Source organism: Scomber scombrus, chromosome 17 (genome assembly GCF_963691925.1).
Source record: "Scomber scombrus chromosome 17, fScoSco1.1, whole genome shotgun sequence".
Taxonomy (NCBI): Eukaryota; Metazoa; Chordata; class Actinopteri; order Scombriformes; family Scombridae; genus Scomber; species Scomber scombrus.
In genome coordinates, this window is record NC_084986.1 from 952,784 (window position 1) to 979,511 (window position 26,728).

Consider the following 26,728-nt stretch of genomic DNA (forward strand, 5'->3'; position numbering starts at 1 on the left):
TCAAGGAGAAATGAACGAATGATCAGTACACGTTATGTTCTGATGCTCCCTTCAATTCTGAAGTTTCTCTCCTCCGGGGATAGACTTTAAACCACACAGATAATGCCCAAGGTTGAGCCATGCCCAAATATGGGCAGATCCAACACATCTACAATATACAGAATGTAGTCTACTGGTCTATAGACAAAACATTGCTTAGACCTCACTCAGGACCTTTGTCCTACATCCAACACTATATCAAACCTCTGACTCCAGTTACCTTTACCCCATTCAGGGAAAACAGTCAAACACATATCTGACCTCGGTTGCTATAGCAACACTATCAGAATGCCTCCTGTTTTCCCCAAAAGGAGCAGACTCACTGCTTACCACTATCTCAAGAGGAGGCCGTGTCTAAACCCAATATTTGGTGTGGCCTTGCTATGACCGCAAAGCCTAGTTTGACCCAGTGCATATTAGTTATGGAAAATTCCCTAACAGTCAGTTTCTCTTTAAATACAAAGTTGGTCTTTGTGGTATTTATTCATTAAAACATTACTGACAAAATGTGTCATCATGAAACTTTATAGAAATGAACAACAGATCAGAAGTTAAACAGAGAATAAATCCATCAGGTGTGTCAGATGATAAACTGCTGCTGTGTTGTTTCTTCTTCTCTTCATCAGATTTCTGTGAACTCACACTGGACACAAACACAGTACACAGAAACCTCAAACTGTCTGACAACAACAGGAAGGTGACATGTGTGGAGGAGGTTCAGTCATATCCTGATCATCCAGACAGATTTAACCACTGGCCTCAGCTGCTGTGTAGTAATGGTCTGACTGGTCGCTGTTACTGGGAGGTCGAGTGGAGAGGAAGAGTTTATCTATCAGTGAGTTACAGAGGAATCAGCAGGAAAGGAAACAGTAATGACTCTTGGTTTGGAGGGAACGATCAGTCCTGGAGTCTGATCTGCTCTGATGAAGATGGTTACTCTGTCTGGCACAATAAGAGCAAAACATCCATCTCCTCCTCCTCCTCCTCCTCCTCCTCCTCCTCCTCCTCCTCTGTCTCTAACAGAGTAGCAGTGTATGTGGACTGTCCTGCTGGCACTCTGTCCTTCTACAGAGTCTCCTCTGACACACTGATCCACCTCCACACCTTCAACACCACATTCCCCAAACCTCTGTATGCTGGGTTTATGGTCTGGCTTGGTTCCTCTATGTCTCTGTGTCGTCTGTCTGAGGTGAACACTCCCAGGTAAAATTTAAGGATTATTTTTTACAGTGAATTTAGATTTAGTTTTAGTCATAATTGAGTCATGTACATTGTTTTAGTTTTAGTGGACTGAATATCATAAGATTATAGATTATAGTCTATATAATATAATGTAAAGGTTAACCCTAACCCTAACCCTTTTCTTAAAGTTAGTGTTGAATGAGTGAAGTCATTATTACTACTAGATGAAATGAATCTAATAATAATAATAATAATTAAAGCTGCAAGCAGCGATGACCGGGCCCAAGCTCCCTCGCCACGCCACTAATGAGCGAGACTTGCTGTGAAGCATCTTCCAATTCGAATGGAAACAAACAGCGCCAAAATCACAAATTCGATTCAAAATGGCCGACTTCCTGTTGGACTGAGGGTATGGGTCCAAGAGACTTTTTTGTGCGTCTTTGGATGATACATATATATACCAAATTTTGTTCATCTACGTCAATCTAGAGGGAGGGGCTCCATTTTCTTAATGTTCTACAGGGTGCAGTGCCGCCATTTGGCCAGCAGTTCCTGTTTAATGGCGAAACATCAAAATTCCTCACATCCACCACGAAGCAACCAAAGCAGTAATCAAAAAGATTTTGATAACTTTTCATCTCCAATGTGTCAAGATGATTCTGAGTGAATTTGAAGTTGGTCAGATTAAATCTCTAGGAGGAGTTCGTTCAAATACGTGGCGTGGAAATCGCCAGAATCCCACATATTTTTCAAAATGGCCGACTTCCTGTTGGAGTGAGGGTATGGGTCCAAGAGACTTTTTTGTGCGTCTTTACATAATACATATGTGTACCAAAGTTCGTTTATTTATGTCAATCTGAGTTGAGGGGCTCCATTTTTTTTGATTTTCTAGGGTGCGCTTTTGTATCCAGTAGGTGGCACTATGGAGCTAACACAGTATTGATGCATAGACGTGTTCAGGGCGGTACCCTCTACATGCGTGATTAATTTGGTGTAGATCGGACGATGTCTGTAGGAGTTATAAGGACTTCCTGCTTTTTGGCGAAGGATCAAAGGGCGAAGGAAATTGTCGGCGCCGCCACGCCCAAACCGAAACCCTAATCAGAAAGTTTTTGATAACTTTTCATCTCCAATGTCTCAAGATGTTTCTGAGTGAATTTGAAGTCGGTCGGATAAAATCCCTAGGACAAGTTCGTTAAAATACGACGTGTGGAAAACCCCAAAATCGCAAATATTTTAAAAAATGGCCGACTTCCTGTTGGAGTGACGTCATGGGTCCCATAGACTTTTTTGTGCTTCTGGACATGATACATATATATACCAAATTTCGTTCATGTACGTCAATCGGTCACATTTTTATATTCGTTAGGGGGCGCTATTGAGCCATTTTGCGACGTCCATTTTGGCGAAGCATAAAATATCAAATTTTTCGCCGCGTCTGATGTGTGCGCAAATTTTTGTGAGTTTTGGGGCACTTTTAGGCTGTCAAAAACGCGTTTGTTCCGGCAGAACTATAATAATAATCTCTACGATTACAATAGGGCCTTCGCACTGTAGTGCTTGGGCCCTAATAATGCATTATATTTAAAGGCACCTTTCAAAGCACTCATAAAACACGACAACAGTACATCACACAATAAAAATCAGGTAAATTTTAGTGCAAAAATAAAGAAATAATTAAAACTGCAAGCAGTGTCGAAGGGCCCTCGCACCCCCCCGGTTTCCCCCCAACTTTAACGCCGTACATGCACGTCGGTGCGTGCGGCAGTCGCAGGGCTGTCAAAACTGGCATGTAGATGTCTTTGCTCCTGTGCCTTTAATTGAACATTGTGTGATGGGGTTAATGTCTCCACTAGATGGCAGTCTAAGACCACAAATGAGTCTGGGTGACTTCTCAGCACAAAGGAATGTGGGTGAAGGGCCAAAAAAGCATCAAGATTGAGCATTTTTGCCTGGATGGCCGACTTCCTGTTGGACGTAGGGTATGGGTCCAAGAGGCTTTTTTGTGCGTCTGGACATAATACATAGGCGTTGTCGATTTCATTTTTTTTTGTCAATGTAGAAGGCGGGGCTTAAACTTTGAAATCTTACAGGGGGCGCTGTGGAGACATCTTCTCACTTAAAAATCCCAAACTTTGTCAGTAGTCAATCTGTGTGACTGTTGAAGTATGTGTACAATTTGGTGAGTGTAGGAGTTTGGTAAAATGTACAAAATGGATAAAGGCATTAGGGGGCGCTATTGAGCTGTTGTGCCACACCCAGGGGCAATGATGGTCTCAAATGAAAGTGCTCCTGAGTGTGAACCTATGTGGGCAATTTGGTGATTCTGTGAAGACGGGAAAGTTGTCTAAACTATGTGGGAAAAACGGAAAATTGACGCAGGAAATGCACAATAACTCACTTCCTGTTAGAGTGAAAATTTTGAAAAAAATAATTTGGGGGTTTATCCATGAGTGCTATGAGTCCTGTAAATTTCACTAAGATCAGACAAAGTTTGTGGTCACATGACCTGCTGTTAGGGGGCGCTATGGAGACCCCTTGCCACACCCATCCCCAATGATGTTGAAATTGAAACGGCGTCACCAAGTGTGACATTTCACGCGCTGCATGTATAAACATCCGACAATGTATGGAGGAGTTATAAGGAGTTGTTTGTTTATACAAACAAACGACTGCCACGCCCACCTGGTATAACGTAGGTAAAATCTGTCGTAAAGTTTACATCATCAAGGTCTGAGGATGATACAGTTCGAATCTGAAGTCTCTGGAGTGAAAACTGTAGGAAGAGTTTTTTAAAGTACGAGGCCTGAAAATGGGGATAATGGCGGAAAAAATGCACCTGTGATCCAACATGGCCGACTTCCTGTTAGAGTTACGGTATGGGTCCAAGAGGCTTTTTTGTGCGTCTGGTCATGATAGATAAGAATCCTCCTTCGTTCATGTACGTGTATGTAGAAGGCGGGGCTTCAACTTTTAATGTTCTAGGGGGCGCTGTAGAGTCATCTTGGCACTGAAAAGGTTGCGGTTATACCAAAAAATAATATTCGTGAGTCTTGACGAGTGTGTCCAATTTGGTGAGTTTTAGAGTTTGTCAGTACATACCAAGTGGGAAAAGGCATTAGGGGGCGCTACTGAGCTGTTGGGAAAAATGTTGGGCAAATGTGGTATCAGATGAAAGAGCTCATGATTTTAAACCTACGTGGCAGGTTTCATGATTTTGTGAACATCATAAAGTCCTCAAAGCGGTGTTCGAATAATGAAAATCGATGCACGCCACGCCGCGTGGGCGACTTCCTGTTTGGTAAAAAAATTCCACAAAATTAATTTCCCAATGATCCGATGAGAGCTATGACATATTTAAATTTCATGCCGATCCGAGAGGATTTGTGGTCACATGACCCGGCGTGTGGGGGCGCTAGCGAGTCCCCTTACCACGCTTGCATCCAATCACATTGAATTAAATACATTTTCACCAGCTGTGACGTGTGTGCAGAATTTCATGAGTTTTCATGTATGTTCAGGCCACCAAAAATGCGCTCAAAGTGGCAGCATAAGAACGTGAAAAATAATTAAAACTGCAAGCAGTGTCGAAGGGCCCTCGCACATCCATGCACGTCGGACTGTGGCGCAGTCGGAGGGCGCGCAGGTAGAGGTCTTCATACGCAGGAATGTCAGTGCTTGTCGCAGTCGCAGGGCATTGACAGCAGCCATGTAAAGGTCTTTGCTCCTGATGCTTCAATGGAACATTGTGTGATGGGGTTAATGTCTCCACTAGATGGCAAACCAAGAGCAGAAATGAAACAGGATAAGTTATTCATATAATGGTTAAACTTTGAAATCTTCCAGGGGGCGCTGTGGAGTCATTTTCTCACTTAAAAATCCCAAACTTTGTCAGTAGGCAATATGTGTGACTGTTGACGTATGTGTACAATTTGGTGATTCTGTGAAGACGGGAAAGTCCTCTAAACGCAGAGGGAAAAAGGGAAAATTGACGCAGGAAATGCACAATAACTCACTTCCTGTTAGAGCGAAAATTTTGAAAAAAATAATTTGGGGGTTTACCCATGAGTGCTATGAGTCCTGTAAATTTCACTAAGATCAGACAAAGTTTTTGGTCACATGACCTGCTGTTAGGGGGCGCTATGGAGGCCCCTTGCCACACCCACCCCCAATGATGTTGAAATTGAAACGGCGTCACCAAGTTTGACATTTCCCGTGCTGCATGTATAAACATCCGACAATGTATGGAGGAGTTATAAGGAGTTGTTTGTTTATACAAACAAACAACAGCCACGCCCACCTGGTATAACGTAGGAAAAATCTGTTGTCAAGTTTACATCATCAAGGTCTGATGATGATACAATGCGAATCTTAAGTCTGTGGAGTCAAAACTGCAGGAGGAGTGCGTTAAAGTACGAGGCCTGGAAAAATGCACCTGTGGCGGAAAAAATGCACCTGTGATCCAAGATGGCCGACTTCCTGTTGGACTTAGGGTATGGGTCCAAGAGGCTTTTTTGTGCGTCTGGTCATGATATATATGATTCCTAAATTTCGTTCATGTACGTGCATGTAGAAGGCGGGGCTTCAACTTTTAATGTTCTAGGGGGCGCTGTAGAGTCATTTTGGCACTTAAAAAGTTGCGGTTATACCAAAAAATAATATTCGTGAGTCTTGACAAGTGTGTCCAATTTGGTGAGTTTTAGAGCTTGTCAGTACATGCTAAGTGGGAAAAGGCATTAGGGGGCGCTACTGAGCTGTTGGGCCAAAATATTGGGCAAATGTGGTATCAGATGAAAGAGCTCATGATTTGAAACCTACGTGGCAGGTTTCATGATTCTGTGAACATCATAAAGTCCTCAAAGCGTTGTTCGAAATTGTGAAAATCGGTGCACGCCACGCCGCGTGGTCAACTTCCTGTTTGGTAAAAAAATTCCACAAAATTAATTTCCCAATGATCCGATGAGAGCTGTAACATATTTAAATTTCATGCCGATCCGAGAGGATTTGTGGTCACATGACCCGACGTTAGGGGGCGCTAGCGAGTCCCCTTACCACGCTTGCGTCCAATCACGTTAAATTAAATAAATTTTCACCAGCTGCGACGTGTGTGCAGAATTTCATGAGTTTTCATTTATGTTCAAGCCGCCAAAAATGCGATTCATGACACGGCATAAGAACGTGAATAATAATAATAATAATAATTAAAACTGCAAGCAGTGTCGAAGGGCCCTCGCACCCCCCCGTTTTCCCCCCAACTGTAACGCCGTACGTGCACGTCGGTGCGTGCGGCAGTCGCAGGGCTGTCAAAACTGGCATGTAGATGTCTTTGCTCCTTTAATTGAACATTGTGTGCAGCGGTTAATGTCTCCACTAGATGGCAAACTAAGACCACAAATGAGTCTGGGTGACTTCTCAGCACAAAGGAATGTGGGTGAAGGGCCAAAAAAGCGTCAAGATTGAGCATTTTAGCCTGGATGGCCGACTTCCTGTTGGATTTGGCTATGGGTCCAAGAGGCTTTTTAGTGCGTCTGGACATGATACATGTGTTCACCGAATTTCGTTTGTCTACGTCAATCTGAGTCGAGGGGCTTGATTTTTTAAATTTTCCAGGGGGCGCTATTAATCAATTTTTGCGTCGGCCATTTCCGCGCTCCTTAAAATATCAAAGTTGTCTCCGGATCGGACATGATTGCAAGTTTTGGTGAGTTTTGGGGCATGTTTAGGCTGTCAAAAAGGCGTACAACTATTATAATAATAAAAATCATCCAGATTGAAAATTTTTGCCTGGATGGCCGACTTCCTGTTGGACTTAGGGTATGGGTCCAAGAGGCTTTTTTGTGCGTCTGGACATAATACATAGACCTTGTCGATTTCATTTCTCTATGTCAATGTGGAAGGCGGGGCTTAAACTTTGAAATCTTCCAGGGGGCGCTGTGGAGTCATCTTCTCACTTAAAAATCCCAAACTTTGTCAGTAGTCAATCTGTGTCAATGTTGACGTATGTGTTCAATTTGGTGAGTGTAGGAGTTTGTGAAAATGTACAAAATGGATAAAGGCATTAGGGGGCGCTATTGAGCTGTTGTGCCACGCCCAGGGGCACTTATGGTCTCAAATTAAAGTGCTCCTGAGTGTGAACCTATGTGGGCAATTTGGTGATTCTGTGAAGACGGGAAAGTCCTCTAAACGCAGAGGGAAAAACGGAAAATTGACGCAGGAAATGCACAATAACTCACTTCCTGTTAGAGCGAAAAATTTGAAAAAAATAATTTGAGGGTTTACCCATGAGTGCTATGAGTCCTGTAAATTTCACGAAGATCAGACAAAGTTTGTGGTCACATGACCTGCTGTTAGGGGGCGCTATGGAGACCCCTTGCCACATCCACCCCCAATGATGTTGAAATTGAAACGGCGTCACCAGGTGTGACATTTTACGCAGTGCATGTATAAACATCCGACAATGTATGGAGGAGTTATAAGGAGTTGTTTGTTTATACAAACAAACGACTGCCACGCCCACCTGGTATAACGTAGGAAAAATCTGTCATCAAGTTTACATAATCAAGGTCTGAGGATGATACAATGCCAATCTTAAGTCTGTGGAGTCAAAACTGCAGGAGGAGTTCGTTAAAGTGCAAGGCCTGGAAATGGGGAAAATGGCGGAAAAAATGCACCTGTGATCCAAGATGGCCGACTTCCTGTTGGACTTAGGGTATGGGTCCAAGAGGCTTTTTTGTGCGTCTGGTCATGATATATATGAATCCTAAATTTCGTTCATGTACGTGCATGTAGAAGGCGGGGCTTCAACTTTTAATGTTCTAGGGGGCGCTGTAGAGTCATTTTGCAACTTAAAAGGTTGCGGTTATATCAAAAAATAATATTCGTGAGTCTTGATGAGTGTGTCCAATTTGGTGAGTTTTAGAGCTTGTCAGTACATGCTAAGTGGGAAAAGGCATTAGGGGGCGCTACTGAGCTGTTGGGGCAAAATATTGGGCAAATGTGGTATCAGATGAAAGAGCTCATGATTTGAAACCTACGTGGCAGGTTTCATGATTCTGTGAACATCATAAAGTCCTCAAAGCGGTGTTTGAAAAATGAAAATCGGTGCACGCCACGCCGTGTGGGCGACTTCCTGTTTGGTAAAAAAATTCCACAAAATGAATTTCCCAATGATCCGATGAGACCTGTGACATATGTAAATTTCATGCAGATCCGAGAAGATTTGTGGTCACATGACCCGACGTTAGGGGGCGCTAGAGAGTCCCCTAACCACGCTTGCGTCCAATCACTTTAAATTAAATAAATTTTCACCAGCTGCGACGTGTGTGCAGAATTTCATGAGTTTTCATGCATGTTCAGGCCACCAAAAATGCGCTCAAAGTGGCGGACAAAGAGCGTGAAAAATAATAATAAGAATCTTGGCAATAGCAATAGGTCCCTCACTGACTTGTCAGTGCTCGGGCCCTAATTAAAACTGCAAGCAGTGTCGAAGGGCCCTCGCACCCCCCCGTTTACCCCCCCAACTGTAACGCCGTACGTGCACGTCGGAGCGTGCGGCGGTCGCAGGGCTGTCAAAACTGGCATGTAGATGTCTTTGCTCCTGTGCCTTTAATTGAACATTGTGTGCAGCGGTTAATGTCTCCACTAGATGGCAGTCTAAGACCACAAATGAGTCTGAGTGACTTCTAAGCATAAAGGAATGTGGGTGAAGGGCCAAAAAAGCATCAATATTGAGCATTTTTGCCTGGATGGCCGACTTCCTGTTGGACTTAGGATATGGGTCCAAGAGGCTTTTTTGTGCGTCTGGACATGATACATGTGTTTCCCGAATTTTGTTTGTCTACGTCAATCTGAGTGGAGGGGCTTGATTTTTTAAATTTTCTAGGGGGCGCTATTAATCAAGTTTTGCGTCGGCCATTTCCGCGCTCCTTAAAATATCAAAGTTTTCTCCGGATCGGACATGATTGCAAGTTTTGGTGAGTTTTGGGGCATGTTTAGGCTGTCAAAAAGGCGTACAACTATAATAATAATAAAAATCATCCAGATTGAAAATTTTAGCCTGGATGGCCGACTTCCTGTTGGACTTAGGGTATGGGTCCAAGAGGCTTTTTTGTGCGTCTGGACATAATACATAGGCCTTGTCGATTTCATTTCTCTATGTCAATGTGGGAGGCGGGGCTTAAACTTTGAAATATTCAAGGGGGCGCTGTGGAGTCATCTTCTCACTTAAAAATCCCAAACTTTGTCAGTAGTCAATCTGTGTGAATGTTGACGTATGTGTTCAATTTGGTGAGTGTAGGAGTTTGTGAAAATGTACAAAATGGATAAAGGCATTAGGGGGCGCTATTGAGCTGTTGTGCCATGCCCAGGGGCAGTTATGGTCTCAAATTAAAGTGCTCCTGAGTGTGAACCTATGTGGGCAATTTGGTGATTCTGTGAAGACGGGAAAGTCCTTTAAACGCTGTTGGAAAAATGGTAAATTGACGCAGGAAATGCACAATAACCGACTTCCTGTTAGAGCAAAAATTTTGAAAAAAATAATTTGAGGGTTTACCCATGAGTGCTATGAGTCCTGTAAATTTCACTAAGATCAGACAAAGTTTGTGGTCATATGACGTGCTGTTAGGGGGCGCTATGGAGACCCTTTGCCACACCCACCCCCAATGATGTTGAAATTGAAACGGCGTCACCAAGTGTGACATTTCACGCGCTGCATGTATAAACATCAGACAATGTATGGAGGAGTTATAAGGAGTTGTTTGTTTATACAAACAAACGACTGCCACGCCCACCTGGTATAACGTAGGTAAAATCTGTCATCAAGTTTACATAATCAAGGTCTGAGGATGATATAGTTCCAATCTGAAGTCTGTGGAGTCAAAACTGCAGGAGGAGTTCGTTAAAGTACGAGGGCTGAAAAAATGCACCTGTGGCGGAAAAAATGCACCTGTGATCCAAGATGGCCGACTTCCTGTTGGACTTAGGGTATGGGTCCAAGAGGCTTTTTTGTGCGTCTGGTCATGATATATATGATTCCTAAATTTCGTTCATGTACGTGCATGTAGAAGGCGGGGCTTCAACTTTTAATGTTCTAGGGGGCGCTGTAGAGTCATTTTGGCACTTAAAAAGTTGCGGTTATACCAAAAAATAATATTCGTGAGTCTTGACAAGTGTGTCCAATTTGGTGAGTTTTAGAGCTTGTCAATACATGCTAGGTGGGAAAAGGCATTAGGGGGCGCTACTGAGCTGTTGGGCCAAAATATTGGGCAAATGTGGTATCAGATGAAAGAGCTCATGATTTGAAACCTACGTGGCAGGTTTCATGATTCTGTGAACATCATAAAGTCCTCAAAGCGTTGTTCGAAAAATGAAAATCGGTGCACGCCACGCCGCGTGGTCAACTTCCTGTTTGGTAAAAAAATTCCACAAAATTAATTTCCCAATGATCCGATGAGAGCTGTAACATATTTAAATTTCATGCCGATCCGAGAGGATTTGTGGTCACATGACCCGACGTTAGGGGGCGCTAGCGAGTCCCCTTACCACGCTTGCGTCCAATCACGTTAAATTAAATAAATTTTCACCAGCTGCGACGTCTGTGCAGAATTTCATGATTTTTCATTTTTGTTCAAGCCGCCAAAAATGCGATTCATTACACGGCATAAGAGCGTGCTTAATAATAATAATAATAAGAATCTTGGCAAAAACAATAGGTCCCTCACTGACTTGTCAGTGCTCGGGCCCTAATAATAATTAAAACTGCAAGCAGTGTCGAAGGGCCCTCGCACCCCCCCGTTTTCCCCCCAACTGTAACGCCGTACGTGCACGTCGGTGCGTGCGGCAGTCGCAGGGCTGTCAAAACTGGCATGTAGATGTCTTTGCTCCTGTGCCTTTAATTGAACATTGTGTGCAGCGGTTAATGTCTCCACTAGATGGCAAACTAAGACCAGAAATGAGTCTGGGTGACTTCTCAGCACAAAGGAATGTGGGTGAAGGGCCAAAAAAGCGTCAAGATTGAGCATTTTAGCCTGGATGGCCGACTTCCTGTTGGACTTAGGCTATGGGTCCAAGAGGCTTTTTAGTGTGTCTGGACATGATACATGTGTTCACCGAATTTCGTTTGTCTACGTCAATCTGAGTGGAGGGGCTTGATTTTTTCAATTTTCTAGGGGGCGCTATTAATCAATTTTTGCGTCGGCCATTTCCCCGCTCCTTAAAATATCAAAGTTTTCTCCGGATCGGACATGATTGCAAGTTTTGGTGAGTTTTGGGGCATGTTTAGGCTGTCAAAAAGGCGTACAACTATAATAATAATAAAAATGATCCAGATTGAACATTTTAGCCTGGATGGCCGACTTCCTGTTGGACTTAGGGTATGGGTCCAAGAGGCTTTTTTGTGCATCTGGACATAATACATAGGCCTTGTCGATTTCATTTTTCTATGTCAATGTGGAAGGCGGGGCTTAAACTTTGAAATCTTCCAGGGGGCGCTGTGGAGTCATCTTCTCACTTAAAAATCCCAAACTTTGTCAGTAGTCAATATGTGTGACTGTTGACGTATGTGTACAATTTGGTGAGTGTAGGAGTTTGTGAAAATGTACAAAATGGATAAAGGCATTAGGGGGCGCTATTGAGCTGTTGTGCCACGCCCAGAGGCAGTTATGGTCTCAAATTAAAGTGCGCCTGAGTGTGAACCTATGTGGGCAATTTGGTGATTCTGTGAAGACGGGAAAGTCCTCTAAACGCAGAGGGAAAAACGGAAAATTGACGCAGGAAATGCACAATAACTCACTTCCTGTTAGAGCGAAAAATTTGAAAAAAATAATTTGAGGGTTTACCCATGAGTGCTATGAGTCCTGTAAATTTCACGAAGATCAGACAAAGTTTGTGGTCACATGACCTGCTGTTAGGGGGCGCTATGGAGACCCCTTGCCACATCCACCCCCAATGATGTTGAAATTGAAACGGCGTCACCAGGTGTGACATTTTACGCAGTGCATGTATAAACATCCGACAATGTATGGAGGAGTTATAAGGAGTTGTTTGTTTATACAAACAAACGACTGCCACGCCCACCTGGTATAACGTAGGAAAAATCTGTCGTCAAGTTTACATCATCAAGGTCTGAGGATGATACAGTTCCAATCTGAAGTCTGTGGAGTCAAAACTGCAGGAGGAGTGCGTTAAAGTACGAGGGCTGGAAATGGGGAAAATGGCGGCAAAAATGCACCTGTGATCCAAGATGGCCGACTTCCTGTTGGACTTAGGGTATGTGTCCAAGAGGCTTTTTTGTGCGTCTGGTCATGATATATATGAATCCTAAATTTCGTTCATGTACGTGCATGTAGAAGGCGGGGCTTCAACTTTTAATGCTCTAGGGGGCGCTGTAGAGTCATATTGCCACTTAAAAGGCTGCGGTTATACAAAAAAATAATATTTGTGAGTCCTGATGAGTGTGTCCAATTTGGTGAGTTTTAGAGCTTGTCAGTACATGCTAAGTGGGAAAAGGCATTAGGGGGCGCTACTGAGCTGTTGGGGCAAAATATTGGGCAAATGTGGTATCAGATGAAAGAGCTCATGATTTGAAACCTACGTGGCAGGTTTCATGATTCTGTGAACATCATAAAGTCCTCAAAGCGGTGTTCGAAAAATGAAAATCGGTGAACGCCACGCCGCGTGGGCGACTTCCTGTTTGGTAAAAAAATTCCACAAAATTAATTTTCCAATGATCCAATGAGACCTATGACATATGTAAATTTCATGCAGATCCGAGAAGATTTGTGGTCACATGACCCGACGTGTGGGGGCGCTAGCGAGTCCCCTTACCACGCTTGCGTCCAATCACGTTAAATTAAATAAATTTTCACCAGCTGCGACGTGTGTGCAGAATTTCATGAGTTTTCATGCATGTTCAGGCCACCAAAAATGCGATTCATTACACGGCATAAGAACGTGAAAAATAATGAATTATAATAATAAGAATCCTGGCAAAAGCAATAGGTCCCTCACTGACTTGTCAGTGCTCGGGCCCTAATAATAAGAATCCTGGCAAAAGCAATAGGTCCCTCACTGACTTGTCAGTGCTCGGGCCCTAATTAAAACTGCAAGCAGTGTCGAAGGGCCCTCGCACATCCACGCACGTCGGACTGTGGCGCAGTCGGAGGGCGCGCAGGTAGGTCTTCATACGCAGGAACGTCAGTGCTTGTCGCAGTCGCAGGGCATTGACAGCAGCCATGTAAAGGTCTTTGCTCCTGCTGCTTCAATGGAACATTGTGTGAAGGGGGGTTAATGTCTCCACTAGATGGCAGACCAAGACCAGAAATGAAAGGGGATAAGGTATTCATATAATGGTTAAACTTTGAAATCTTCCAGGGGGCGCTGTGGAGTCATTTTCTCACTTAAAAATCCCAAACTTTGTCAGTAGGCAATATGTGTGACTGTTGACGTATGTGTACAATTTGGTGATTCTGTGAAGACGGGAAAGTCCTTTAAACGCTGTTGGAAAAATGGTAAATTGACGCAGGAAATGCAAAATAACTCACTTCCTGTTTGAGTGAAAAATTTGAAAAAATTAATTTGGGGGTTTACCCATAAGTGCTATGAGTCCTGTAAATTTCACGAAGATCAGACAACGTTTTTGGTCACATGACCTGCTGTTAGGGGGCGCTATGGAGACCCCTTGCCACACCCACCCCCAATGATGTTGAAATTGAAACGGCGTTACCAGGTGTGACATTTTACGCAGTGCATGTATTAACATCCGACAATGTATGGAGGAGTTATAAGGAGTTGTTTGTTTATACAAACAAACAACAGCCACGCCCACCTGGTATAACGTAGGAAAAATCTGTTGTCAAGTTTACATCATCAAGGTCTGATGATGATACAATGCGAATCTTAAGTCTGTGGAGTCAAAACTGCAGGAGGAGTGCGTTAAAGTACGAGGCCTGGAAAAATGCACCTGTGGCGGAAAAAATGCACCTGTGATCCAAGATGGCCGACTTCCTGTTGGACTTAGGGTATGGGTCCAAGAGGCTTTTTTGTGCGTCTGGTCATGATATATATGATTCCTAAATTTCGTTCATGTACGTGCATGTAGAAGGCGGGGCTTCAACTTTTAATGTTCTAGGGGGCGCTGTAGAGTCATTTTGGCACTTAAAAAGTTGCGGTTATACCAAAAAATAATATTCGTGAGTCTTGACAAGTGTGTCCAATTTGGTGAGTTTTAGAGCTTGTCAGTACATGCTAAGTGGGAAAAGGCATTAGGGGGCGCTACTGAGCTGTTGGGCCAAAATATTGGGCAAATGTGGTATCAGATGAAAGAGCTCATGATTTGAAACCTACGTGGCAGGTTTCATGATTCTGTGAACATCATAAAGTCCTCAAAGCGTTGTTCGAAATTGTGAAAATCGGTGCACGCCACGCCGCGTGGTCAACTTCCTGTTTGGTAAAAAAATTCCACAAAATTAATTTCCCAATGATCCGATGAGAGCTGTAACATATTTAAATTTCATGCCGATCCGAGAGGATTTGTGGTCACATGACCCGACGTTAGGGGGCGCTAGCGAGTCCCCTTACCACGCTTGCGTCCAATCACGTTAAATTAAATAAATTTTCACCAGCTGCGACGTGTGTGCAGAATTTCATGAGTTTTCATTTATGTTCAAGCCGCCAAAAATGCGATTCTTGACACGGCATAAGAACGTGAAAAATAATGAATAATTAAAACTGCAAGCAGTGTCGAAGGGCCCTCGCACCCCCCCGTTTACCCCCCCAATTGTAACGCCGTACATGCACGTCGGTGCGTGCGGCGGTCGCAGGGCTGTCAAAACTGGCATGTAGATGTCTTTGCTCCTGTGCCTTTAATTGAACATTGTGTGCAGCGGTTAATGTCTCCACTAGATGGCAGTCTAAGACCACAAATGAGTCTGAGTGACTTCTAAGCAATAAGGAATGTGGGTGAATGGTCAAAAAATCATTAAGATTGAGCATTTTAGCCTGGATGGCCGACTTCCTGTTGGACTTAGGCTATGGCTCCAAGAGGCTTTTTTGTGCGTCTTTACACGATACATGTGTTTCCCGAATTTGGTTTGTCTACGTCAATCTGAGTGGAGGGGCTTGATTTTTTAAATTTTCTAGGGGGCGCTATTAATCCATTTTTGCGTCGGCCATTTCCCCGCTCCTTAAAATATCAAAGTTTTCTCCGGATCGGACATGATTGCAAGTTTTGGTGAGTTTTGGGGCATGTTTAGGCTGTCAAAAAGGCGTACAACTATAATAATAATAAAAATTATCCAGATTGAACATTTTAGCCTGGATGGCCGACTTCCTGTTGGACTTAGGGTATGGGTCCAAGAGGCTTTTTTGTGCGTCTGGACATAATACATAGGCCTTGTCGATTTCATTTTTCTATGTCAATGTGGAAGGCGGGGCTTAAACTTTGAAATCTTCCAGGGGGCGCTGTGGAGTCATCTTCTCACTTAAAAATCCCAAACTTTGTCAGTTGTCAATATGTGTGACTGTTGACGTATGTGTACAATTTGGTGAGTGTAGGAGTTTGTGAAAATGTACAAAATGGATAAAGGCATTAGGGGGCGCTATTGAGCTGTTGTGCCACGCCCAGAGGCAGTTATGGTCTCAAATTAAAGTGCGCCTGAGTGTGAACCTATGTGGGCAATTTGGTGATTCTGTGAAGATGGGAAAGTCCTCTAAACGCAGAGGGAAAAACGGAAAATTGACGCAGGAAATGCACAATAACTCACTTCCTGTTAGAGAGAAAAATTTGAAAAAAATAATTTGAGGGTTTACCCATGAGTGCTATGAGTCCTGTAAATTTCACGAAGATCAGACAAAGTTTGTGGTCACATGACCTGCTGTTAGGGGGCGCTATGGAGACCCCTTGCCACATCCACCCCCAATGATGTTGAAATTGAAACGGCGTCACCAGGTGTGACATTTTACGCAGTGCATGTATAAACATCCGACAATGTATGGAGGAGTTATAAGGAGTTGTTTGTTTATACAAACAAATGACTGCCACGCCCACCTGGTATAACGTAGGAAAAATCTGTCGTCAAGTTTACATCATCAAGGTCTGAGGATGATACAGTTCTAATCTCAAGTCTGTGGAGTCAAAACTGCAGGAGGAGTTCGTTAAAGTGCAAGGCCTGGAAATGGGGAAAATGGCGGAAAAAATGCACCTGTGATCCAAGATGGCCGATTTCCTGTTGGACTTAGGGTATGGGTCCAAGAGGCTTTTTTGTGCGTCTGGTCATGATATATATGAATCCTAAATTTCGTTCATGTACGTGCATGTAGAAGGCGGGGCTTCAACTTTTAATGTTCTAGGGGGCGCTGTAGAGTCATTTTGCCACTTAAAAGGTTGCGGTTAGATCAAAAAATAATATTCGTGAGTCTTGATGAGTGTGTCCAATTTGGTGAGTTTTAGAGCTTGTCAGTACATGCTAAGTGGGAAAAGGCATTAGGGGGCGCTACTGAGCTGTTGGGGCGAAATATTGGGCAAATGTGGTATCAGATGAAAGAGCTCATGATTTGAAACCTACGTGGCAGGTTTCATGATTCTGTGAACATCGTAAAGTCCTCAAAGCGTTGTTCGAAAAATGAAAATCGGTGCACGCCACGCCGCGTGGGCGACTTCCTGTTTGGTAAAAAAATTCCACAAAATTAATTTCCCAATGATCCGATGAGAGCTGTAACATATTTAAATTTCATGCCGATCCGAGAGGATTTGTGGTCACATGACCAGACGTTAGGGGGCGCTAGCGAGTCCCCTTACCACGCTTGCGTCCAATCACGTTAAATTAAATAAATTTTCACCAGCTGCGACGTTTGTGCAGAATTTCATGAGTTTTCATTTATGTTCAAGCCGCCAAAAATGCGATTCATTACACGGCATAAGAACGTGAATAATAATAATAAGAATCCTGGCAAAAGCAATAGGTCCCTCACTGACTTGTCAGTGCTCGGGCCCTAATAATAATAAGAATCCTGGCAAAAGCAATAGGTCCCTCACTGACTTGTCAGTGCTCGGGCCCTAATTAAAACTGCAAGCAGTGTCGAAGGGCCCTCGCGCATCCACGCACGTCGGACTGTGGCGCAGTCGGAGGGCGCGCAGGTAGAGGTCTTCTTACGCAGGAACGTCAGTGCTTGTCGCAGTCGCAGGGCATTGACAGCAGCCATGTAAAGGTCTTTGCTCCTGCTGCTTTAATGGAACATTGTGTGAAGGGGGGTTAATGTCTCCACTAGATGGCAGACCAAGACCAGAAATGAAAGGGGATAAGGTATTCATATAATGGTTAAACTTTGAAATCTTCCAGGGGGCGCTGTGGAGTCATTTCCTCACTTAAAAATCCCAAACTTTGTCAGTAGGCAATATGTGTGACTGTTGACGTATGTGTACAATTTGGTGATTCTGTGAAGACGGGAAAGTCCTCTAAAGGCAGAGGGAAAAATGGAAAATTGACGCAGGAAATGCACAATAACTCACTTCTTGTAAGAGCGAAAATTTTGAAAAAAATAATTTGGGGGTTTACCCATGAGTGCTATGAGTCCTGTAAATTTCACGAAGATCAGACAAAGTTTGTGGTCACATGACCTGCTGTTAGGGGGCGCTATGGAGACCCCTTGCCACATCCACCCCCAATGATGTTGAAATTGAAACGGCTTGAACAGGTGTGACATTTTACGCACTGCATGTATAAACATCCGACAAAGTATTGAGGAGTTATAAGGAGTTGTTTGTTTATACAAACAAACGACTGCCACGCCCACCTGGTATAACGTAGGGAAAATCTGTTATCAAGTTTACATCATCAAGGTCTGAGGATGATACAGTTCGAATCTGAAGTCACTGCAGTTAAAACTGCAGGAGGAGTGCGTTATAGTACGAGGGCTGGAAATGGGGAAAATGGCGGCAAAAATTCACCTGTGATCCAAGATGGCCGACTTCCTGTTGGACTTAGGGTATGGGTCCAAGAGGCTTTTTTGTGCGTCTGGTCATGATATATATGAATCCTAAATTTCGTGCATGTACGTGCATGTAGAAGGCGGGGCTTCAACTTTTAATGTTCTAGGGGGCGCTGTAGAGTCATTTTGCCACTTAAAAAGTTGCGGTTATACCAAAAAATAATATTCGTGAGTCTTGACAAGTGTGTCCAATTTGGTGAGTTTGAGAGCTTGTCAGTACATCCTAGGTGGGAAAAGGCATTAGGGGGCGCTACTGAGCTGTTGGGGCAAAATATTAGGCAAATGTGGTATCAGATGAAAGAGCTCATGATTTGAAACCTACGTGGTAGGTTTCATGATTCTGTGAACATCATAAAGTCCTCAAAGCGGTATTCGAAAAATGAAAATCGCTGCACGCCACGCCGCGTGCACAACTTCCTGTTTGGTAAAAAACTTCCACAAAATTAATATCTACATGATCCGATGACAGCTGTAACATACTTAAATTTCATGCTGATCCGAGAGTATTTTTGGACACATGACCCGACGTTAGGGGGCGCTAGCGAGTCCCCTTACCACGCTTGCGTCCAATCACGTTGAATTAAATAAATTTACACCAGCTGCGACGTGTGTGCAGAATTTCATGAGTTTTCATGCATGTTCAGGCCACGAAAAATGCAATTCATTATGCGTCTCTTGAATAATAATAATAATTAAAACTGCAAGCAGTGTCGAAGGGCCCTCGCATATCCACGCACGTCGGACTGTGGCGCAGTCGGAGGGCGCGCAGGTAGAGGTCTTCTTACGCAGGAACGTCAGTGCTTGTCGCAGTCGCAGGGCATTGACAGCAGCCATGTAAAGGTCTTTGCTCCTGCTGCTTCAATGGAACATTGTGTGAAGGGGGGTTAATGTCTCCACTAGATGGCAGTCTAAGACCACAAATGAAAGGGGATAAGGTATTCATATAATGGTTAAACTTTGAAATCTTCCAGGGGGCGCTGTGGAGTCATTTTCTCACTTAAAAATCCCAAAATTTGTCAGTAGGCAATATGTGTGACTGTTGACGTATGTGTACAATTTGGTGATTCTGTGAAGACGGGAAAGTCCTCTAAAGGCAGAGGGAAAAATGGAAAATTGACGCAGGAAATGCACAATAACTCACTTCCTGTAAGAGCGAAAATTTTGAAAAAAATAATTTGGGGGTTTACCCAGGAGTGCTATGAGTCCTGTAAATTTCATGAAGATCAGACAAAGTTTGTGGTCACATGACCTGCTGTTAGGGGGCGCTATGGAGACCCCTAACCACGTCCACCCCCAATGATGTTGAAATTGAAACGGCTTGAACAGGTGTGACATTTTACGCGCTGCATGTATAAACATCCGACAAAGTATTGAGGAGTTATAAGGAGTTGTTTGTTTATACAAACAAACGACTGCCACGCCCACCTGGTATAACGTAGGTAAAATCTGTCATCAAGTTTACATCATCAAGGTCTGAGGATGATACAGTTCGAATCTGAAGTCTCTGGAGTCTAAACTGCAGGAGGAGTGCGTTAAAGTACGAGGGCTGAAAAAATGCACCTGTGGCAGAAAAAATGCACCTGTGATCCAAGATGGCCGACTTCCTGTTGGACTTAGGGTATGGGTCCAAGAGGCTTTTTTGTGCGTCTGGTCATGATATATATGAATCCTAAATTTAGTGCATGTACGTGCATGTAGAAGGCGGGGCTTCAACTTTTAATGTTCTAGGGGGCGCTGTAGAGTCATTTTGGCACTTAAAAAGTTGCGGTCATACCAAAAAATAATATTCGTGAGTCTTGATGAGTGTGTCCAATATGGTGAGTTTTAGAGCTTGTCAGTACATGCTAAGTGGGAAAAGGCATTAGGGGGCGCTACTGAGCTGTTGGGGCAAAATATTGGGCAAATGTGGTATCAGATGAAAGATCTCATGATTTGAAACCTACGTGGCAGGTTTCATGATTCTGTGAACATCATAAAGTCCTCAAAGCGGTGTTCGAAAAATTAAAATCGGTGCACGCCACGCCGCGTGCACAACTTCCTGTTTGGTAAAAAAATTCCACAAAATTAATTTCCGCATGATCCGATGAGAGCTGTAACATAATTAAATTTCATGCCGATCCGAGAACATTTGTGGTCACATGACCAGACGTTAGGGGGCGCTAGCGAGGCCCCTTACCAAGCTTGCGTCCAATCACGTTGAATTAAATACATTTACACCAGCTGCGACGTGTGTGCAGAATTTCATGAGCTTTCATTTATGTTCAAGCCGCCAAAAATGCGATTCATTACGCGGCACTTGAATAATAATAATAATAATAATAATAATAATAATTAAAACTGCAAGCAGTGTCGAAGGGCCCTCGCACATCCACGCACGTCGGACTGTGGCGCAGTCGGAGGGTGCGCAGGTAGGTCTTCATACGCAGGAACGTCAGTGCTTGTCGCAGTCGCAGGGCATTGACAGCAGCCATGTAAAGGTCTTTGCTCCTGCTGCTTCAATGGAACATTGTGTGATGGGGTTAATGTCTCCACTAGATGGCACACCAAGACCAGAAATGAAAGGGGATAAGGTATTCATATAATGGTTAAACTTTGAAATCTTCAATGGGGCGCTGTGGAGTCATTTTCTCACTTAAAAATCCCAAACTTTGTCAGTAGGCAATATGTGTGACTGTTGACGTATGTGTACAATTTGGTGATTCTGTGAAGACGAGAAAGTACTCTAAAGGCAGAGGGAAAAATGGAAAATTGACGCAGGAAATGCACAATAACTCACTTCCTGTAAGAGCGAAAATTTTGAAAAAAATAATTTGGGGGTTTACCCAGGAGTGCTATGAGTCCTGTAAATTTCACGAAGATCAGAAAAAGTTTGTGGTCAAATGACCTGCTGTTAGGGGGCGCTATGGAGACCCCTTGCTACACCCACCCCCAATGATGTTGAAATTGAAACGGCGTCACCAAGTGTGACATTTCACGCGCTGCATGTATAAACATCCGACAATGTATGGAGGAGTTATAAGGAGTTGTTTGTTTATACAAACAAACGACTGCCACGCCCACCTGGTATAACGTAGGTAAAATCTGTCATCAAGTTTACATAATCAAGGTCTGAGGATGATATAGTTCCAATCTGAAGTCTGTGGAGTCAAAACTGCAGGAGGAGTTCGTTAAAGTACGAGGGCTGAAAAAATGCACCTGTGGCGGAAAAAATGCACCTGTGATCCAAGATGGCCGACTTCCTGTTGGACTTAGGGTATGGGTCCAAGAGGCTTTTTTGTGCGTCTGGTCATGATATATATGATTCCTAAATTTCGTTCATGTACGTGCATGTAGAAGGCGGGGCTTCAACTTTTAATGTTCTAGGGGGCGCTGTAGAGTCATTTTGGCACTTAAAAAGTTGCGGTTATACCAAAAAATAATATTCGTGAGTCTTGACAAGTGTGTCCAATTTGGTGAGTTTTAGAGCTTGTCAGTACATGCTAAGTGGGAAAAGGCATTAGGGGGCGCTACTGAGCTGTTGGGCCAAAATATTGGGCAAATGTGGTATCAGATGAAAGAGCTCATGATTTGAAACCTACGTGGCAGGTTTCATGATTCTGTGAACATCATAAAGTCCTCAAAGCGTTGTTCGAAAAATGAAAATCGGTGCACGCCACGCCGCGTGGTCAACTTCCTGTTTGGTAAAAAAATTCCACAAAATTAATTTCCCAATGATCCGATGAGAGCTGTAACATATTTAAATTTCATGCCGATCCGAGAGGATTTGTGGTCACATGACCCGACATTAGGGGGCGCTAGCGAGTCCCCTTACCACGCTTGCGTCCAATCACATTGAATTAAATAAATTTTCACCAGCTGCGACGTGTGTGCAGAATTTCATGAGTTTTCATGTATGTTCAGGCCACCAAAAATGCGATTCATTACACGGCATAAGAGCGTGCTTAATAATAATAATAAGAATCCTGGCAAAAGCAATAGGTCCCTCACTGACTTGTCAGTGCTCGGGCCCTAATTAAAACTGCAAGCAGTGTCGAAGGGCCCTCGCACATCCACGCACGTCGGACTGTGGCGCAGTCGGAGGGCGCGCAGGTAGAGGTCTTCATACGCAGGAACGTCAGTGCTTGTCGCAGTCACAGGGCATTGACAGCAGCCATGTAAAGGTCTTTGCTCCTGCTGCTTCAATGGAACATTGTGTGAAGGGGGGTTAATGTCTCCACTAGATGGCAGTCTAAGACCAGAAATGAAAGGGGATAAGGTATTCATATAATGGTTAAACTTTGAAATCTTCCAGGGGGCGCTGTGGAGTCATTTTCTCACTTAAAAATCCCAAACTTTGTCAGTAGGCAATATGTGTGACTGTTGACGTATGTGTACAATTTGGTGATTCTGTGAAGACGGGAAAGTCCTCTAAAGCCAGAGGGAAAAATGGAAAATTGACGCAGGAAATGCACAATAACTCACTTCCTGTAAGAGCGAAAATTTTGAAAAAAATAATTTGGGGGTTTACCCAGGAGTGCTATGAGTCCTGTAAATTTCATGAAGATCAGACAAAGTTTGTGGTCACATGACCTGCTGTTAGGGGGCGCTATGGAAACCCCTTGCCACATCCACCCCCAATGATGTTGAAATTGAAACGGCTTGAACAGGTGTGACATTTTACGCACTGCATGTATAAACATCCGACAAAGTATTGAGGAGTTATAAGGAGTTGTTTGTTTATACAAACAAACGACTGCCACGCCCACCTGGTATAACGTAGGGAAAATCTGTTATCAAGTTTACATCATCAAGGTCTGAGGATGATACAGTTCTAATCTGAAGTCACTGCAGTTAAAACTGCAGGAGGAGTGCGTTATAGTACGAGGGCTGGAAATGGGGAAAATGGCGGCAAAAATTCACCTGTGATCCAAGATGGCCGACTTCCTGTTGGACTTAGGGTATGGGTCCAAGAGGCTTTTTTGTGCGTCTGGTCATGATATATATGAATCCTAAATTTCGTTCATGTACGTGCATGTAGAAGGCGGGGCTTCAACTTTTAATGTTCTAGGGGGCGCTGTAGAGTCATTTTGCCACTTAAAAGGTTGCGGTTATACCAAAAAATAATATTCGTGAGTCTTGACAAGTGTGTCCAATTTGGTGAGTTTGAGAGCTTGTCAGTACATCCTAGGTGGGAAAAGGCATTAGGGGGCGCTACTGAGCTGTTGGGGCAAAATATTGGGCAAATGTGGTATCAGATGAAAGAGCTCATGATTTGAAACCTACGTGGTAGGTTTCATGATTCTGTGAACATCATAAAGTCCTCAAAGCGGTATTCGAAAAATGAAAATCGCTGCACGCCACGCCGCGTGCACAACTTCCTGTTTGGTAAAAAACTTCCACAAAATTAATATCTACATGATCCGATGACAGCTGTAACATACTTAAATTTCATGCTGATCCGAGAGTATTTTTGGACACATGACCCGACGTTAGGGGGCGCTAGCGAGTCCCCTTACCACGCTTGCGTCCAATCACGTTGAATTAAATAAATTTACACCAGCTGCGACGTGTGTGCAGAATTTCATGAGTTTTCATGCATGTTCAGGCCACGAAAAATGCAATTCATTATGCGTCTCTTGAATAATAATAATAATAATAATTAAAACTGCAAGCAGTGTCGAAGGGCCCTCGCACCCCCCCGATTTCCCCCCAATTGTAACGCCGTATGTGCACGTCGGTGCGTGCGGCGGTCGCAGGGCTGTCAAAACTGGCATGTAGATGTCTTTGCTCCTGTTTCTTTAAGTGAACATTGTGTGATGGGGTTAATGTCTCCACTAGATGGCAGTCTAAGACCAGAAATGAGTCTGGGTGACTTCTCAGCACAAAGGAATGTGGGTGAAGGGCCAAAAAAGCATCAAGATTGAGCCTTTTTGCCTGGATGGCCGACTTCCTGTTGGACTTAGGCTATGGGTCCAAGAGGCTTTTTTGTGCGTCTGGACATGATACATGTGTCTACCGAATTTTGTTTGTCTACGTCAATCTGAGTCGAGGGGCTTGATTTTTTAATGTTTCTAGGGGGCGCTATTAATCCATTTTGCGTCAGCCATTTCCGCGCTCCTTAAAATATCAAAGTTTTCTCCGGATCGGACATGATTGCAAGTTTTGGTGAGTTTTGGGGCATGTTTAGGCTGTCAAAAAGGCGTACAACTATAATAATAATAAAAATCATCCAGATTGAACATTTTAGCCTGGATGGCCGACTTCCTGTTGGACTTAGGGTATGGGTCCAAGAGGCTTTTTCGTGCGTCTGGACATAATACATAGGCCTTGTAAATGTCATTTCTCTATGTTAATGTGGTAGGCGGGGCTTAAACTTTGAAATCTTCCAGGGGGCGCTGTGGAGTCATCTTCTCACTTAAAAATCCCAAACTTTGTCAGTAGTCAATATGTGTGACTGTTGACGTATGTGTACAATTTGGTGAGTGTAGGAGTTTGTGGAAATGTACAAAATGGATAAAGGCATTAGGGGGCGCTAGTGAGCTGTTGTGCCACGCCCAGGGGCAGTTATGGTCTCAAATTAAAGTGCTCATGAGTGTGAACCTATGTGGGCAATTTGGTGATTCTGTGAAGACGGGAAAGTCCTCTAAACGCAGTGGGAAAATGGGAAAATTGACGCAGGAAATGCGTAATAACCGACTTCCTGTTAGAGCGAAAATTTTGAAAAAATTAATTTGGGGGTTTACCCATAAGTGCTATGAGTCCTGTAAATTTCACGAAGATCAGACAAAGTTAGTGGTCACATGACCTGCTGTTAGGGGGCGCTATGGAGACCACTTGCCACACCCATCCCCAATGATGTTGAAATTTAAACGGCGTCACCAGGTGTGACATTTTACGCACTGCATGTATTAACATCCGACAATGTATGGAGGAGTTATAAGGAGTTGTTTGTTTATACAAACAAATGACTGCCACGCCCACCTGGTATAACGTAGGTAAAATCTGTCATCAAGTTTACATCATCAAGGTCTGAGGATGATACAGTTCCAATCTGAAGTCTGTGGAGTCAAAACTGCAGGAGGAGTGTGTTACAGTACGAGGCCTGGAAATGGGGAAAATGGCGGAAAAAATGCACCTGTGATCCAAGATGGCCGACTTCCTGTTGGACTTAGGGTATGGGTCCAAGAGGCTTTTTTGTGCGTCTCGTCATGATATATATGAATCCTAAATTTCGTTCATGTACGTGCATGTAGAAGGCGGGGCTTCAACTTTTAATGTTCTAGGGGGCGCTGTAGAGTCATCTTGGCACTTAAAAAGTTGCGGTTATACCAAAAAATAATATTCGTGAGTCTTGATGAGTGTGTCTAATTTGGTGAGTTTTAGAGTTTGTCAGTACATCCTAAGTGGGAAAAGGCATTAGGGGGCGCTACTGAGCTGTTGGGGCAAAATATTGGGCAAATGTGGTATCAGATGAAAGAGCTCATGATTTGAAACCTACGTGGCAGGTTTCATGATTCTGTGAACATCATAAAGTCCTCAAAGCGGTGTTCGAAGAATGAAAATCAGTGCACGCCACGCCGCGTGGTCAACTTCCTGTTTGGTAAAAAAATTCCACAAAATTAATTTCCCAATGATCCGATGAGAGCTGTAACATATTTAAATTTCATGGCGATCCGAGAGGATTTGTGGTCACATGACCCGACGTTAGGGGGCGCTAGCGAGTCCCCTTACCACGCTTGCGTCCAATCACGTTAAATTAAATAAATTTTCACCAGCTGCGACGTGTGTGCAGAATTTCATGAGTTTTCATGTATGTTCAGGCCACCAAAAATGCGATTCATTACACGGCATAAGAGCGTGCTTAATAATAATAATAAGAATCCTAGCAAAAGCAATAGGTCCCTCACTGACTTGTCAGTGCTCGGGCCCTAATAATTCCGGCAATTACAATAGGTCCCTCACTGACTTGTCAGTGCTCGGGCCCTAATAATTCCAGCAATTACAATAGGTCCCTCACTGACTTGTCAGTGCTCGGGCCCTAATTAAAACTGCAAGCAGTGTCGAAGGGCCCTCGCACCCCCCCGTTTACCCCCCCAATTGTAACGCCGTACGTGCACGTCGGTGCGTGCGGCGGTCGCAGGGCTGTCAAAACTGGCATGTAGATGTCTTTGCTCCTGTGCCTTTAATTGAACATTGTGTGCAGCGGTTAATGTCTCCACTAGATGGCAGTCTAAGACCACAAATGAGTCTGAGTGACTTCTAAGCAATAAGGAATGTGGTTGAAGGGTCAAAAAATCATTGAGATTGAGCATTTTTGCCTGGATTGCAGACTTCCTGTTGGACTTAGGCTATGGCTCCAAGAGGCTTTTTTGTGCGTCTTTACACAATACATGTGTTTCCCGAATTTGGTTTGTCTACGTCAATCTGAGTGGAGGGGCTTGATTTTTTAAATTTTCTAGGGGGCGCTATTAATCAATTTTTGCGTCGGCCATTTCCGCGCTCCTTAAAATATCAAAGTGTTCTCCGGATCGGACATGATTGCAAG

The 26,728-nt window shown here is 43.7% G+C and overlaps 1 protein-coding gene across 1 annotated transcript in view; it reads left to right on the forward strand.

The window, feature by feature from the left end:
• Window positions 1–26,728, forward strand: part of LOC133997987 (NLR family CARD domain-containing protein 3-like) — a gene marked incomplete at its 5' end in the record, with an annotated part of 240,351 nt that overhangs the window by 143,751 nt on the left and 69,872 nt on the right. The window contains one exon of the mRNA XM_062437726.1: window positions 666–1,242. Coding sequence (XP_062293710.1) covers window positions 666–1,242 — 577 coding nt within the window. The remainder of the gene's footprint in view (window positions 1–665; window positions 1,243–26,728) is intronic.